Source organism: Trachypithecus francoisi, unplaced genomic scaffold, assembly GCF_009764315.1.
Source record: "Trachypithecus francoisi isolate TF-2019V2 unplaced genomic scaffold, Tfra_2.0 Lachesis_group3, whole genome shotgun sequence".
In the NCBI taxonomy this organism is placed as follows: domain Eukaryota; kingdom Metazoa; phylum Chordata; class Mammalia; order Primates; family Cercopithecidae; genus Trachypithecus; species Trachypithecus francoisi.
Window position 1 is genome coordinate 148,132,753 of NW_022681468.1, and position 15,267 is coordinate 148,148,019.

At 49.8% G+C, this 15,267-nt stretch overlaps 1 protein-coding gene across 2 annotated transcripts; it reads right to left on the reverse strand.

Moving 5' to 3' along the window:
• Positions 1-3,936: 3,936 nt before the first annotated feature.
• On the reverse strand, positions 3,937-14,289 carry LOC117070817 (golgin subfamily A member 8S-like). Of its 2 annotated transcripts, XM_033190454.1 has the most exons (20): positions 14,126-14,289; positions 12,317-12,433; positions 11,676-11,735; positions 11,413-11,493; positions 10,515-10,553; positions 10,208-10,255; positions 10,035-10,119; positions 9,830-9,939; positions 8,682-8,768; positions 8,468-8,575; positions 8,185-8,272; positions 7,569-7,783; positions 7,233-7,301; positions 5,807-5,882; positions 5,319-5,377; positions 4,651-4,751; positions 4,469-4,568; position 4,425; positions 4,224-4,379; positions 3,937-4,138 (listed from the first exon to the last, which is right to left on the reverse strand). In XM_033190454.1, exons 1-20 carry the CDS (start codon positions 14,207-14,209, stop codon positions 3,954-3,956), a joined length of 1,869 nt encoding a protein of 622 aa, XP_033046345.1. In that variant the 5' UTR covers positions 14,210-14,289; the 3' UTR covers positions 3,937-3,953. The 2 variants fall into 2 exon arrangements, with proteins under 2 accessions (XP_033046345.1, XP_033046346.1); XM_033190455.1 differs by lacking the exons at position 4,425; positions 4,469-4,568; positions 4,651-4,751; positions 5,319-5,377 and adding an exon at positions 4,986-4,991 and having other exon boundaries at positions 5,795-5,882.
• Between the last annotated feature and the right edge of the window lie 978 nt (positions 14,290-15,267).

The following is a 15,267-nucleotide window of genomic DNA, read 5'->3' on the forward strand; positions in this document are numbered from 1 at the left end:
GGCGCGGTGGCTCAAGCCTGTAATCCCAGCACTTTGGGAGGCCGAGACGGGCGGATCACGAGGTCAGGAGATCGAGACCATCCTGGCTAATACGGTGAAACCCCGTCTCTACTAAAAAAATACAAAAAAAAAAAAAACTAGCCGGGCGACAAGGCGGGCGCCTGTAGTCCCAGCTACTCGGGAGGCTGAGACAGGAGAATGGCGTGAACCCGGGAGGCAGAGCTTGCAGTGAGCTGAGAGCCGGCCACTGCACTCCAGCCTGGGCGGCAGAGCAAGACTCCGTCTCAAAAAAAAAAAAAATAAAACACATTGGATGGAGGGTGAAAGTAGGAACGAGATTTATGTCTTTTAATTGCATGTCATTGTTTCATATCGAGACAGAACATATGGTGTCCCTGGCTTTGGACCTACAGAAGGAAACACATTTTTCTACCTGCTGTATGCCAGAGGTTCCTGAACACCTGGAGGACTTATTGCAGCACAGATTGCTGGGCCCTACTCCAGAGTTTCTGATTCATCAGGTCTAGGGTGGGCCTGAGAATTTACATCTATAAGACATTCCCAGGTGCTCCTGGTCCAGAGACTATATTTTTGAGAACCACTCTTATATACTAACTATAAATTGTAGAACTCTAGAAAAAAAGCTTAGTTTGGTCTGGGATAAGTAGCACACAGGTAGTGGAGCAAATCATGAAAAAGTCAACCCTTGATCCCAGGTAGCAAGCACGACACGGTGACAGAACACAACTCTTGTTTTTAATGATTGCAAGTCATAGCCAAGTATCAAGTGAGAAATGCAGTTTCATTGGCAGGGCTTAGAGAGGCCAGGTGATTCTAGAAAAATAGGATTTAGTGATTAATCTCATGAGAGTAGGATTTATGTCCTTTTTCTCTCTCCCATCACTTAGCATTTAGCCTTATTTTAGAACAATCCTGTATTTGTTTTAAACTTGTAAAGAACGTTGAGTGCTTATTAAATGGAAAGCTTTCCGTGTGTGTGTGTGTGTGTGTGTATGTGTGTATGTAGGTATGTATTTAGAGACAGAGTCTTGTTCTGTAGCCCAGGCTGAAGTGCAGTGGCATGATTTTGGCTCACTGCATGCAACCTCCGCCTCCCAGGTTCAAGGGATTCTCCTGTCTCAACCTCCCAAGTAGCTGGGACTATAGGCACCTGCCACCGTGCCCAGCTAGTTTTATATTTTTAATAGAGACAGGGTTTCATCATGTTGGCCAAGCTGATCTTGAACTCCTGAACTTAGGTTATCCACGCACCCTAGCCTCCCACAGTGCTGGGATAACAGGTGTGAGCCACCATGCTTGGCTCAAAAGCTTTGTGTTTTTAAGGATGTTAGACAGGTTTGTTTTTTTTAAAAACAAAAAAAGCCTTAACAATAATGTAGGAGAATAAGAGAAAGTTTTTCCAAAAAAGAGAAATGATTGTGATTATTTTATCTCATTGGATTGTTGGATAATATAGTCTGCTTTATCAATCATCAAGCACATTATAAAATTTCCATTTTAATAGGATTTGTACCTCAATTGATGTAATACAATTTTTAATTAATTAATTTATTTTTTTTTTTATTTTTTTTTTGAGGCGGAGTCTCGCTCTGTCGCCCGGACTGGAGTGCAGTGGCCAGATCTCAGCTCACTGCAAGCTCCGCCTCCCGGGTTTACGCCATTCTCCTGCCTCAGCCTCCCGAGTAGCTGGGACTACAGGCGCCCGCCACCTTGCCCGGCTAGTTTTTGTATTTTTAGTAGAGACGGGGTTTCACCATGTTATCCAGGATGGTCTCGATCTCCTGACCTCGTGATCCGCCCGTCTCGGCCTCCCAAAGTGCTGGGATTACAGGCTTGAGCCACCGCGCCCGGCCGTTTTGAAGCTTTTTATTGAACACATGCACACATACCTTGATAACGGGCTACTTCCCCATTATTCTCACAGTAGCCTTCTGATTTTCACTCCATCTTCATTCTTAGGGAGTCTGGATTTTTCTTTTATGGCAAGTTCAAGTATATCTTGGCAAGGACTATCCAGCATGTCTATTTTATGAGACAGGGTTTGCACAGTACCTACTCAGCCATATTATCAGAAACAGAAACATTTTCCAGATTCTGTTCCTGTCCTGTTTTAGATTTTTTAAGTTCCAAGAACTGTCACCTTCTACCAGACACTGATGTTGGAAGACAAAGCATATTTTGTAAGTGGCATGATTTCTGGGCTCAAATTTAGAACAGAGCCACAGCTTTCAACAACCCCAAAATAACTTATTGTGACTCACGAATTTAGAAAGATGGAGATTTAAAAAAGAAAACCTTAATTTACTATGTGACCTCTAAGTGTCTCGGCTGAAAATTGTAAAGATAGAGGCGGGGCACGGTGGCTCAAGCCTGTAATCCCAGCACTTTGGGAGGCCGAGACGGGCGGATCACGAGGTCAGGAGATCGAGACCATCCTGGCTAACATGGTGAAACCCCGTCTCTACTAAAAAATACAAAAAACTAGCTGGGCGAGGTGGCGGGCGCCTGTAGTCCCAGCTACTCGGGAGGCTGAGGCAGGAGAATGGCTCAAAACCCGGGAGGTGGAGCTTGCAGTGAGCTGAGATCCGGCCACTGCACTCCAGCCCGGGCGACAGAGCGAGACTCCGTCTCAAAAAAAAAAAAAAAAAAAGAAAATTGTAAAGATAGAAAGGTAAATCAAAAGATATAGAGACTGTAATCATGCACTTAATGAAGCGCTAAGTCAAAATATTTTTGGCATATGTTAAAGTTTAATTTTATCACTTTTTTTAACAGGAACTATAGCTATTTGCAAGTACATATAAAACTACAATGTTACATATAAACGACCAATTAAGAACTTTTTAAGAAATGAGACTAATCTAGCAACTTTATTTAAATGTTTAACTTAAGGGAATAATTAAGGATGTCCATACAAAAGGATTTAGCCGTGACATGAGAATGTTCACCCTGGCAAATCAATGGAAATTGTTAAACGTGCAAAAGGGAACTGTTGGAATAAATTGCAATACCTTCATATGATCGTATATCATAACCTTTTAAAATGGTATTAAAGAGTTGCATAAATTGACTTAAACACATATTCGTAACACATCACTGAATAGGAGAAATGCAGGCCAGCAAAGAACATAGAGTTGGTCCACTTTCTACAAAACAAAGACTAATAGCACGACAGCAGGGAAGGGGGAACGTGTCAACGTATACTTGTGTATATGTCTATATATGCATAGCAAGTAGGAACTTGAAAGGATATATATCAAATTGTTTACACAGATTACCTCAGGCCACTGTCCTCTTCTGTGAGATTTAAAAAGCTCCCCCAAAACGTTATTACTCCCATCACCAGTACACAGAAAACGGGGGAAAGGCTGTTTCCAGTTCTCAGCCTTTAAACAACTCTAAATATCAGTACTCACAGTGGCATATTGCAAAGGAATCAACAGTGCACACTTAGGGGCAAACCACATATTGAGCTAATGAAGAGCTCACGGTGATTAAGACTGGATCAAATAATAGTAAAACATAAGCAAATTTTATCTGAATTCTGTCATGAATATGCATGCTGTGATAACATTAAAAAAGCATGGCAGCCTATTCCAAACGGTAAGAACAGTTTTGTGCAAACAGTGGGTCTTTGGGTGTTTGAACTCCCACCACGTAAGGGCAAACTCGATATACATGCTAATGGCCTACAATTATGAAACTAAAAAAGAAAAATGCTAAAGGATGCCAGAGTGAACCTCAGTGAAGGCCACAGAGACCCACTCTCTTTTACATTTTTACAAATAAACTTAAACTATAAATTAGAAGTACAAATAATCATGAGTGGCTCTAACATTCAAATGAAGTAAATGGATTGTGTAGGAGATTAACCCCGTAACTTTGTTTCTTTTTCAAACATTTCTTGACGAGCTCGTTGATGATGGTGATGTTTATCTCCTTCTTCTCCGCAGCCAAGCCCAGCCAAAGAATGGCACAGAGCGGTTGCTGCCCAAGCCTGGGTGCTCCTGGTGGTCCTGCACGATGGGCTGTGCAGTAGGGTCGTCGTTGGGAGAACCCTCCTTGGACTCTCCTTGCGCAGGCTCGGCGCTGTCGGTGAGGCTCACCTCACAAAGATCTTTGGAGAGAGGGAGGCGGGGATCTGAGCACAGTGGGAGCGCCCCCTGCTCCTGCCTGCCCGCCTGCATGAGGGCTCTACTCACCACCATGCTGGTCAGCAGCCCCAAGCTCCTGGCGGGGTGGGGCTCCTGGACTGGGCTCATGAGCAGGGTTCTGGGCAGCGGCCAGGAATTTGCTGTGCTTGTTGTTGCGGTCAGCACAAGCCACAGCCGCATCTCCTGCAGCGCCAGCAGCTTCACCTGGAGGGAGGGGTGCTCAGGTGTCACCCTGCTGCTGGCGCCCACCCTCACGCCCACCCCCACCCCCACAGAGATGTTGCACACCCTACCTTATCTCCTCCCTGTGCCGGACCAGCCTGATGATGTCCTCCTCCCACTGCTGCATCTTCGGCACTGCCCCCTGCCTCTGTTATGAGGTGACGAACATTCCTGCGGGAGGACAGGGCTCAGACGCTGGGGCCCCTCCGAAGGCCCTGCAGCTCCCCCCGCCGTGTCCTGGCCTCCCACTCACTGATGGCATCTCTCCCTCCGGTAATGGATGAATCGAATTTCCTGTTTCTTCACCAGCTCACTCAGGACTGCCGTCTTCTCCCGGTGGTCCATAATGCCACTCTGGAGCCAAAATAATGGGGTCACATCTCGGCAGCAACCTGCCCTCAGGTAGCATTTTCAAGTCATGGCGAAGCTGGAGGTGAGTCCTGGCATGGGCCAGCTTCCCTATGACTTCCTCAGGGCCCGGTGGGTCTCCCCACTCACAGACTCGCCCCCAGTCCCTGGGGCTGGGATCGCTGCCTCTGGCTCCTTCTGGGCCGAGGCCACCCAGTGAGCCAGGCGCTGGCAGCACACCCTCTGCTCTTTCACCCGCTCTCATAACCGTGCCTGCTCCTGCTGGGCACTGGCTCCAGTGGAGCTGAAAAATGCCACCTGAGGGCAAGACGTGCGCATTCGTATAGGGGCATACACAGAACAAATGGGGCAGAGAGGTGGAGCGCAGCCCCTTCCCTTGGGGCCTCAGAGAGTGCACCTGTTGCTCACAGGGGAAATGGTGTCTGACCACTGGCTCTCGGAAGGGGTGAGGGTGCAGAGAAATCAGAAGGCAGGGAAAGTAAGAGCATAAAGGGGTTTTCGAGGGACCAGAGAGGAAGGTGGCAAAATAGGTGCAGGGGGAGTCAGGCTCACCATGGCCTCCCAGCTCTCCAGGTCCTCCTCCTCACTGTCCAGATGTCCTCCTCCATCTCCTGTGGGGGGTGGCCAGAGGGCTCCTCAGACAACCCAACAAGGCAGGTACTGTGGGCCCAACTCTGCCCCCACCCTCACTATGTAACCCTGAGCCAGCCCTTCCCAGAGAGGAATGAGCTGCTGTTCTTTATTTTTCTTTTAAGAACCAAGGTCTTGCTATACCGCCCAGGCACAGTCCCACTACCGGTCGGTGCAGGAGTTCTGACCTGCACCGTTTCTGACCTGGCCCAGTTCAGCCATCCTTAGGCAACTTGGTGGCCCCCCGCTCCCAGGAGGTCACCATATTGATGCCGAACTTAGTGCAGGCACCCAGTCGGCATAATGACCAGCTGTTCTAAAGGTCTCTTCCAACTCCTCAATCCTGTGCTGCTCACAGTCCCCCCTTCCTCCTGGGGCTCTCTCCTCTTCCTCTGAGCGGTCTCCCGTACCTTCCCCAGAGAGAGCCTTGTGGTTCAACGGGGCATTCAGCTGCTGGCTCTCCTGGCTGGCAGCTTCCAGGCACTCCTAAGGGGCCAGGAAAGAGTGAGAAGGCATGGAGTTTGCCAGGTCGTCCCCCTCACAGCTCCGTCTTCAGCAGCTCCCTCCCCTAGGTCTCCTGCAACTTTTGGCGGGCCATCTCGGCCACCGGTTTGCCCCAAGATTCCTGCTGCTGCAGCTGGTTCATTAGCTGGGTCTGCTGCAGTAACTGCCTGTGCAGCGCCTCCTTCTCAGAGGTCAGCTACTGATAGGCGGCCACCTGCTGCTGATAGGTGGCCACGGACTGCTGCAAGTGACCCAGGTAATGGTCTGGCTGCTGCTGCAGACTCTGAGCCTCTTGCCTCTTCAGCTCCACCTACAGGAAGACCCTGGGCATGAGAGCACCTTGTGTCTGGCTTCCAGATTCTGGGCCCATTAATAGGGTCGCGAGGGCACTGTGGGGCTCTGACAGAGCCTGCCCAGGACCCTCGCCCCTAACTCCAGGCCTAAGTGACTGCCTCCCTTTCCTAGAACACCATGCCTCCTTCCCCAGGCTCAAATCTCATACCCTCTTCTCACCATTTAAACTGTAGGCCACAGACTGCTGGAAAAGCAGTGGGAGCCAGCCGCCATCTGCTAAGTGTGCTACAGGCCTAGTGCTTTCCATGTATTATCTCATTTAATCCTCAGCAGCTCTGTAAGGAAAATGCTAACTTCCTTTTAAAGTTAAAGAAACAGAAACTTAGAGATGCAAAGTACTTGAATGGTGACCAGTGAAACCAAGGCTGGAATCCAGTTGTAACCTAAGGAGCCTTTTTGTTCTGTTTTGAGACAGAGTGTCACTCTGTGGCCCAGGCTAGAGTGCAGCGGTGCAATCTCAGCTCACTGCAACCTTCACCTCCTGGGCTCAAGAGATTCTCGTGCCTCAGCCTCCTGAGTAGGTGGGATTACAGGCATGCACCACCATGCCCGTTTTGTTTGTTTGTTTGTTTTCATAATTTTAGTAGGGATGTTACCATGTTGGCCAGGCTGATCTCAAACTCCCGACCTCAAGTGAGTCTCCTGCCTCAGCCTCCCAAAGTGCTGGGATTATAGGTGTGAGCCACCGTGCCTGGCATAAGGAGCCTCTTATAGCACTGTGTCTTCCCCTATGACTGGGGGCTCCATGCCTCTAGCTGGGATGACGATTTCCAGACCTGAGAGTAGCCCAGCCAGGGGTACCGACCTCTAAAAGTCAGAAGGCAGGAAGGAAGAAGCAGTCACAAGACTGCCCTGGAGGGTGCTGGGGTCACCTGCCCCCAGGCTGCAGCTGCCTCTGGCCTGGCACACCCCTCCCCAGAGGCTGGTGCCCGCCTCCCAGCCCTTCTTGGATGGGGCAGAGGTTACTGTCTCCTTCACCTCGTCCAGCTTCTCCAGTAGCTCCTGTGCTTGCTGCTCCACCTGCAGTGCGCTCTTGTTCTCGTTGTTCTGGACAGAGAGAAGCAATCAGCAGCCACCCACTGCAGCTGGAGACCCCAGAACTTGGTGTCTGCCTCCCATGGCACCAGGAAGGGTGTAGGCAGGTTAGAAAAATCATCCCCTCTCTCCCACAGCCACCAGAGCAGGGCTCTGGCTCACAGGTGCCTTTAGAAGTAATATTTCACGTGAGGGCTACACTGCCCCGTTTTACAAGTTGGGAAACAAAGGCCTGGAGGACTAGGGAGGAGGGCAGGCTCCCCAGGTGGGGCAACGCACCAGCTCCTCGACGCCGCTCTGTGGCTCGGCCAGCTGCTGAAGTCTCTCCTCCTGCTCCCGAAGCCTCTCCTTTTGTGCCTGGTTCAGGAGACTCACGTGCTGATGGTTTTCCACCTGGGCCTGGAGCTCTGCTGACACTCGCTCTAGTTCCTTCCTCAGGTGCTGCAGCTCCTCCTCAGGGGGCACTGCTGGGGGCTCCGGGGACAGGGGTTCAGCTGAGAAAGGAAGCAGACAATAAGGGCCTCTGGATTCTCAAAAACAAAAACAAAACAAAACAAACAACAACAACAACAAACACCCTCCTCTTGGTGCACAGCTCCTCTCAGGCTCCCCAAACTTGGCCTCACTGCGAATGATTCCTCGCACCCGGATGGTAGCCAATCTTCCAAACCACTTTCAGATGGAGAGCACTGTGGGTGACTGACAATGGGCCCCATTTGCTGATGGGGACACTGAGGCTCACGGAGATGACAAGATTTGCCATTTCCCGGCACAGACCTCTTTCCCTCTGCCTCAAAGCCCTTCCATCCACTCACCTCCGTGGGGTATTCTAAGCCCCCCCTCCACAGCCCTCTGATGCCAGGCCTGCTCCCAGGTCACGCCAGCCACATCTTACCCATCTGGTTTTTGAATTTGGACAAGCTCCTCTTCAGCTCCTCCACCCGATGCACATCATCCTTCTTCTCTTTCTTCAAGGTGCAAACCTGCCCAAAGCACAGGGGAAAAGGGCCCTGGAGAGAGGGGCTGGTGGCTGGACAGGCTGCCATCTCCCTCTCTGCCCCCACCTCCACAAAGCCCAGACCCATGACCACCTCTGGCTGTACTATTCCCATGTTACAGACACTTAGAAAGATCCAGTGACCGATCTAAGATGGGAGAGCTGAATGGTCAGACCTCACCTCCTGCCACATTTTTCTCATCCTCTGCTGCCACCAGGCCCTCTCTCCTTTTAGATGTTGAGCATATTCATCTCTCTCTAGCTGGGCTTGTTTAAGCGACTCCCTCATCTGCAAGAATGGGCACAGAAGTTAGGAAGGGCTGTCACTGGTCCTCACCTGCTCCTGGCCACTGGGATCATTTTCCTTCCACATCTCTCCCTCTGCAAAACCTCACCCGTGTCAGGCGTTTTTTCAGCCGTGTCTTCTCCTGTATGGACTGCTCTAACTGCCACTCAATAAGTGCTTGACTGCGGCTTGAGAACTGGATGGTGAAGAGTGAGAAGTTTCCATCTGGTGAGCCCGGGCCATACCACACAGTGCCCCTTAAAAGGGCTAGGGCTGGGCTCAATATACAACTCGGTCAGTAAAGATCAAGGCATTTCCAAGCCCATGGTCTGGTTTTTAAAAGAACTCAGTAAAGTTGGAAGGGCCAGGAAAAGAGATCGAATTTACAGCTGGCTAACAGAGGCCCAGAGAGATCAGATAATATTGCTATTGTTATTACTGTTATTACCACTGTTGAACCTTTATGGAGTGCTTCAGCAGGTACCATGCTAGCAATCCCATTTAATCCTCGCAACCACCATAGGAGACAGTTACTATGATTACCGCTATTGTGTAGATGAAAAAACATGGAGTATTTGAGGTTAAATGCTTGCCTAAGATCACTTAGGCAGAGTTGGGATTTGAACACCCAGGTCTATCCGATTCTCTAAGCCCATTTTTCTTGCTGGGGATGGGGGCACAGATAGGAAGGGGACAATTAATCTTTTGATTACTTTCTGAAAGGATGATACATTCGAATAGTCCAAAACTCAGAAGGTAAAGAAGGGAAGTATCTCCCAGCCACCCTGTTGCTCTCTCCTGAGTTTATTATGAACCTTGCAGACATGTTTTATGTATATTATCATAGTATGTACACACACGCATACACACACACACACACACACACATACACACACACACACACAGTTTCCTCTCTACAGAAATGGTAACATACTAAAGGTACTCTTCTGTACCTTCACAGTACAAGTACCCAATACCCCACCTAGGACTTGGCCAAGACCACAGCCAGGTAAGGGCAGGGCAGGCACTTGGCCTGCAAGCTCTGCGTCCAGTGCTCGCTCCCCACTGCACCCCCCAACTCACCCACAGCAGCTGACTCCTCCCCAGGCTGCCTCTAACAACCAGACACAAAAGCAGCAAGAAATGGCCATGCTGCCTTCTGGGCAGGACACTCCATCCTGCAGAAGGGACCTTTAGGCTCACTCCTCCATCTGCGAAGCCGGGCTCCCAGGGGACAGGGCAGATGGTTGAACTCACACTGATCTCCTTCTCCTCCTGTGTGGCGGGGACAGCAGAGAGAGCCTGCTCTAACTCTCCTATACACTGCACTGTATATTGCAGGCGGCCAGACAGATCCTTGGACTCTTCTGTAATGAGAGAGTTGAGATGGGGCCCAAAGGACTCTCCCTAAAGACCCTTCAAAGTGCCAGGTTGAAGGATAACAGGGTGCCCAGATTCCCACCTTCAAAGTATCTGAGAGAACGTTGTGTGTGATACAGGTCCGTATTTAGTTTCTCTATCTGTCTATTCAATCTCTGGATTTGAACCTTTGGGAGAAAAGCCAAGCAAGTGCTGGAAGAGAAGGAAAGAAACATTCTCCGGAGGACAGGAGAAAACTTCACACCCTCCACTCACCTCTAGCTCCCTTTCAGTTTTCTGTTTCTCATTGTTTGCCTTCTTTTCCTATAGGAAGAGGAAGACAGAGCTCTTACCAGAGGGAGACAGAGATGGCACAGCAAGAGACATGCCCCAGAATGTCATCAATGCCCCAGGACAGGCCCACCCATGAGACCAGGTTATCAGGGACCCTGTTGGGATGGGGTGCAATCTAAGGGGTGAGCCTTCTTCCCCAGGTTGGGAGTGGGCGAGACTGGGGCCTCTACGTCTGAGTGCCCCCCAAACCCAGCAGTCATATCGCAAGGAAACAAAGAAATCACATTACTTCTTCCAGCTGATGTTCCACTTGTTTCTTCTGTTGTTCCTGTGGGGGGAGTCAAATGAAGGTGACGGAGGGCGGCCCCCTCAACTCTATTCCCCAGGCCAGGAAGCCATAGGCAGGGGCCAGGAATGGATTTTAAAGGCAAAGTTCTCATACCCAATGGGAACACGAACTGGTTAACTCTCCTCAAGCTCCCAAGGACATAGGATTTGGGTCTCTGTTGGTTTTTGCCCACAGCCACAGAACTCAAAGTCTGAATGTGGAATCTCTTGAGAGGACAGGAACATAAACCTCTAGAGATGGAGTTTGAGAAAGGCCACCCCTTCTGCCCGCTTGTGATTTAGAAAAGTGCGTTCATTCAATAAACATTTACTGCGCACGAACGGGTCAGGAACGGTTCTTCACAGCAGATACAGGCTAACGGAAAAGGACAGACAGCAGCTCTTGGCCCTGAGGTTTCCATTCTAGGGGCCCTTTAAATCTTGGACTCTCAGAGCTAACAGACACCTTTGATACTCACTACCTCCTCTGGAAACACGAGTCCAAAAAGCAGAGGCGGCTTGTCCAGAATCAAAGAGCAAATTAGGGACTGAGTCATGGCAGAAATACGGGCCCCCTGCCAACCAGTCAGGCTCGCACTCCCCCCGAGAGGCAACAACCCCAGGGCGTGTGTAGCAAGGACTAGAGCAGGGGTGTGTGGAGAGGAGAGAGTCGGCAAAGAGGGCAGCAAAAGAAGAGCCACGCTGTGTGCTCTGGGGTCCCTCCAAGTGAGGTCAGGGTGCCCCAGCTCCCTATTTGCACTTGGCACCAGGGACTCCCAGTCCCTTTCTTCAGGGCCCCAAGGGGAAACTGGAGCCTGGGATTGGCAGCCTGGAATCAAGGGACCCCACTGGATTCTTACCAAAGATTTGATGATGTTATTCAGTTGATTGATTTTTACGGACCTCGAGTCCAGGGCTGCTGGTAGTTCTTGGCACAGGCTCTGAAGTGCATGTAGAGAAGAGGAGGTGGAGGAGGAGTGGGGGAGAGGTAGGGAGAACAATCATTAGGGCTGGGGTGTGTGTGGGCTGTCTCAGCTGGCACAGGGGCACCCAGTCCCCGCTGTAGGAGGAGGGTGGAGGGCTGGCCTGCAGGGTCACTGCACCTCCGCCCAGAGCCTCTTACCTCCAGATCCTTGAGGGGTGCAGATGACGTAGGGCCCTCTCCGTCGATACCTGTTGCTGACTACAAGAGATGAGAGTGCACATGGAGATGTTCTGTCCCTCAGTGTCTAAGCCCTCTGACTTCCTTTCTTCCCCATCAACTGGCAACATTTTCTTTTCTGCCTGTCTTGGACCTTTGTCCCATAACTCCTTTATGCCAACTTCTCTCATGGTTCTTATCTCCCCACCATCCGACCCTGGGGCCCTTTCAGTGACTCCTGATGGCAAATGGCTGTTCTCATTGTCCTGGCTTCCCCTTGAGACCGGGGATGAGGAAAATCAAACACCAATGACCACATCCTGGTGTCCTGGGTGTTTACAGCAGGCCATGTACTAGGGATTCACATAAAACAATAACAAATCTCATTTAAACCTCACAAATGGAAGTCAAACAATAATACCACCTCTATTATACAGACGTGCAAAGAGAGGCCCAAAGAGCTCAAGCAGCTCACCCTAAATCATATCCCTAGCAGATGGAGAGGCAGGATTCAAACCCAGAATTCTTAACTAGTACCCAACAGTCCATTCACAATCTTAACAATTACCCTCTACTGCCCCTTGGGCCCCCTGTCCCCAGGAGCCTGGTCAGCCAAGACTCACATCCCCAGGTGAGTGGCAACCACCAGAAGTGGCTGTCTCAGGGACACGGCCATTTGTTTTCCTGTTCTTCACTCCTGCTGGAGCCCCAGGGCTGTTTCTCTGCCAATATTCTTTTAACTGTGGGAAAGAAGAGCAGTAATCCTCATGAGAACCATGAGCCCCTACAGCCACATCCTCCTTTACAGCTTTTACAAAATACTCTTATACACCATCTGATTCAATGACACCAACCACTGTACAAGGTGTTGTCACCATCATTTAGTGACTGAGAGGGATTGATATCATGGCTAGGAAAAAAAAAGGAAAGGAAAATGTGATAGTGGAACTTTGAAATCAGTCTTCTGACTCCAAGCTCTGGGGTTTTGAGAAGAATCAGCAGCTGCCTGGGACCAAAACCAGAGGCAGAGGTAGAAAAGTAAACATTAAGTAGGCAGGAACTCTGTGCCGTGTGGTTTAGAGTCATACATCCTCACATGTCTGTTAGTGTGAAGAAGTGCACCAGTAACTCTTAAACTTTTATATCAATGTGTCCTCATGGCAGAAGGCAGCCTTTCTGTGAAATCTGGGAATTTATCAGAAAGAGGACAACCCAAGCCTCATTTCAGAGAGAAGTCTGATATACTCTTGGAAACCTGTGACTGTCATCCCTAAGTACATTAATGTTTTTTCTCCTGATCTCAAGAGAATCAAGGGAAACTGATGCTTCAGAAAGATGTCCCATATTTGTCCCGTGGCACTCAAGGTACACCAGGTTGAGATAATATGAGGAAGATTCAAGCTGTCAAGTTCAGTTTCCCAAGATCTATTCCACAGAAGATGAGCAAATCTCACTTCAGAGAACACTGACTGAAGGGTAGTCTGGCCCAGAACCATGGAGAATTAGAATATGAGGTGGAGAACTCAGAACAAAATGTTAAAATCTCTCTCTGGAAAGTAGAAACCTGGGAGAAAACCAAACCGAACCAATTCTCTCATTGTCATCCAGAGATACTGTCAATGTTTTGCGCTCACGGGGGAAGTGTAGGCTTTTCCCCCTGTCAATGTCAATGTTAAGGGAGCGAGGCAGTCTGAAACCTCTTGCTCCTAGGTCCCACAGTCTCCATTCCCCTTTCAGCTGGAAATTTGTGCTGTGACCAGAGGAACCAGAAATGGGGTGAGAACGCTTAGGGGACTGGGTCATAAGATCAAAGGCCGGTCTTCCAGTAATGACAGTTTCTAGGCAGACTGTGACATCACTACATTCCACTCCTCCTGGTGAGGGGGAGGGACCACATCAGTGCAATGTCCTAGTCACCACTCCACTATGGGGGAGGGAAACACAAGGTTGGGACCCAGGTCCTTGGAGACGCCAGTGCAAAGAGCCCAGGGAGGTTGACCTTGAGGCAGCAGGATGGGAGGGCAGAGTGTGCAGCAGGGAGCCACAGGAGTCACCAGCCCAAAGTCACCCAGGCATGACTCAGGAGGGCAGGGCCTGGGGCTGGGGGACCAAGGTCCCTAGAGGTGCAAGCCAAAAGAGCCCAGGGAGGTCAAGCTTGGGGAAACAGGAGATGAGGGCCCAGTAATGCAGCGGGAAGCCCCAGGAGTCACCCGCCCAAAGTCACCCTGGGGTGCTTGGCAAGGGCAGGGACTGGGCTGCTTGCTGAAGGGGTGAGGCTGACTGACAAAACTTTGATGGGGGTAGCCCAGAGGCACCAGGGTTAGCAGGCCCAGTCCGGTGTGCCTCAGGAGTGGTATGGACTCTGGCAGTGGTCTTGTTGTCAGAGGGGATCTGTGGCTGGGTTGGGAGGCCATGACCTGGTACGTTTTTACCTTTTTCTTGGCCTCAGCCAATATGCTCTGTCGAGTTTCTTCTGCCATTGCAGAGTGGGGAGGGAGGCGGGGTTGGGGCCACATCAGCAAAATCCCAGCGAGCACTGATCAACACCTCCAGTCACCTACCAGGCAGCTGTGTGACTGAGCCAGAGGAGGCGTAACCAGGGTTGCAGTAGAATGCCAAATAGGGGCGTGGCCTTAAGGCTCCAAGCCCATTGGTCAATTAGAAAGATGAAAGGGAATGGGGGCGTGGCTAGACAGCAGTGTGTCCAGAGGGACTCGTGGCTCACAAGGAAAGCTGCCCATGCAACTGCTGTCCCCACCCACTCTAAGAGAGGGGAGAGGTTGTCCACTCTGGGAGAATGGAGGGGCTTTAAAAGCTTTAAAAAATATATGTGTGTGTACTTTATATATATGTGTGTCCGTGTGTGTGTCTATGTTTACTTCCAGAGCTGTCTTCATTACCCAGTTTCTATGCAAGATCTGTGATTTTGGCCTATATTTTTCATCTTCAAATACAGTATAAAATTTACCAGTATTACCTTAACTGAGATACAGAGCCTATAAAAATGGAAAATCCATAGCATGCTTGATGATTAATGAAGCAGACTATATTATCCAACATTCCAAAAAGAAAAAATAATCACAATGATTTCTCTATTTTGGAAAAACGTTTCTCTTCTTCTACGTTATTGTTAAGATTTTTTTTTCCTGTCTGGTGAGAATTAGAGAAGGCAGGGGCCTGATCCTGGCAAGGGGACGAGTATCAGGGAAAGGGAAGCCATTCTAGAGGGAGCAAATCCTCAACACCAGATACTCTAATGTCCAAATGGGTGTGGTGCATTTTGGAAACATCCTTAGATCAGCATGACTGGGGCTCTGAGCGATGAAAACAGATGGAGTTTAACTGGGGATGGGGCAAAGGACTGCTAGGTTTTCTTTCTTAGTAAGTCTTTTTTTTTTTTTTGAGACAGCAGGCTCACTCTGTCACAAAGGCTGGAGTGCAGTGGCACAATCTCAGCTCACAGCAATGTCTGCTTAGCGATTCTTCAGGCTCAGCCTCCTGAGTAGCTGGGACTACAGGCGTGCATCACCATGCCTGGCCAGAATGCCAGAATTCCAAAGGATTTATGCAGATA

Excerpts from the sequence above, each read along its gene's own strand:
- LOC117070817 (XM_033190454.1), bottom strand. The coding sequence starts at position 14,209 with ATGTGGCCCCAACCCCGCCTCCCTCCCCACTCTGCAATGGCAGAAGAA. Across the intron at positions 5,378-5,806 it reads CAAGGCTCTCTCTGGGGAAG|GAGATGGAGGAGGACATCTG; the intron begins GTACGGGAGACC and ends CACCCCCCACAG. Across the intron at positions 4,139-4,223 it reads GGCTGCTGACCAGCATGGTG|ATCTTTGTGAGGTGAGCCTC; the intron begins GTGAGTAGAGCC and ends CTCTCTCCAAAG.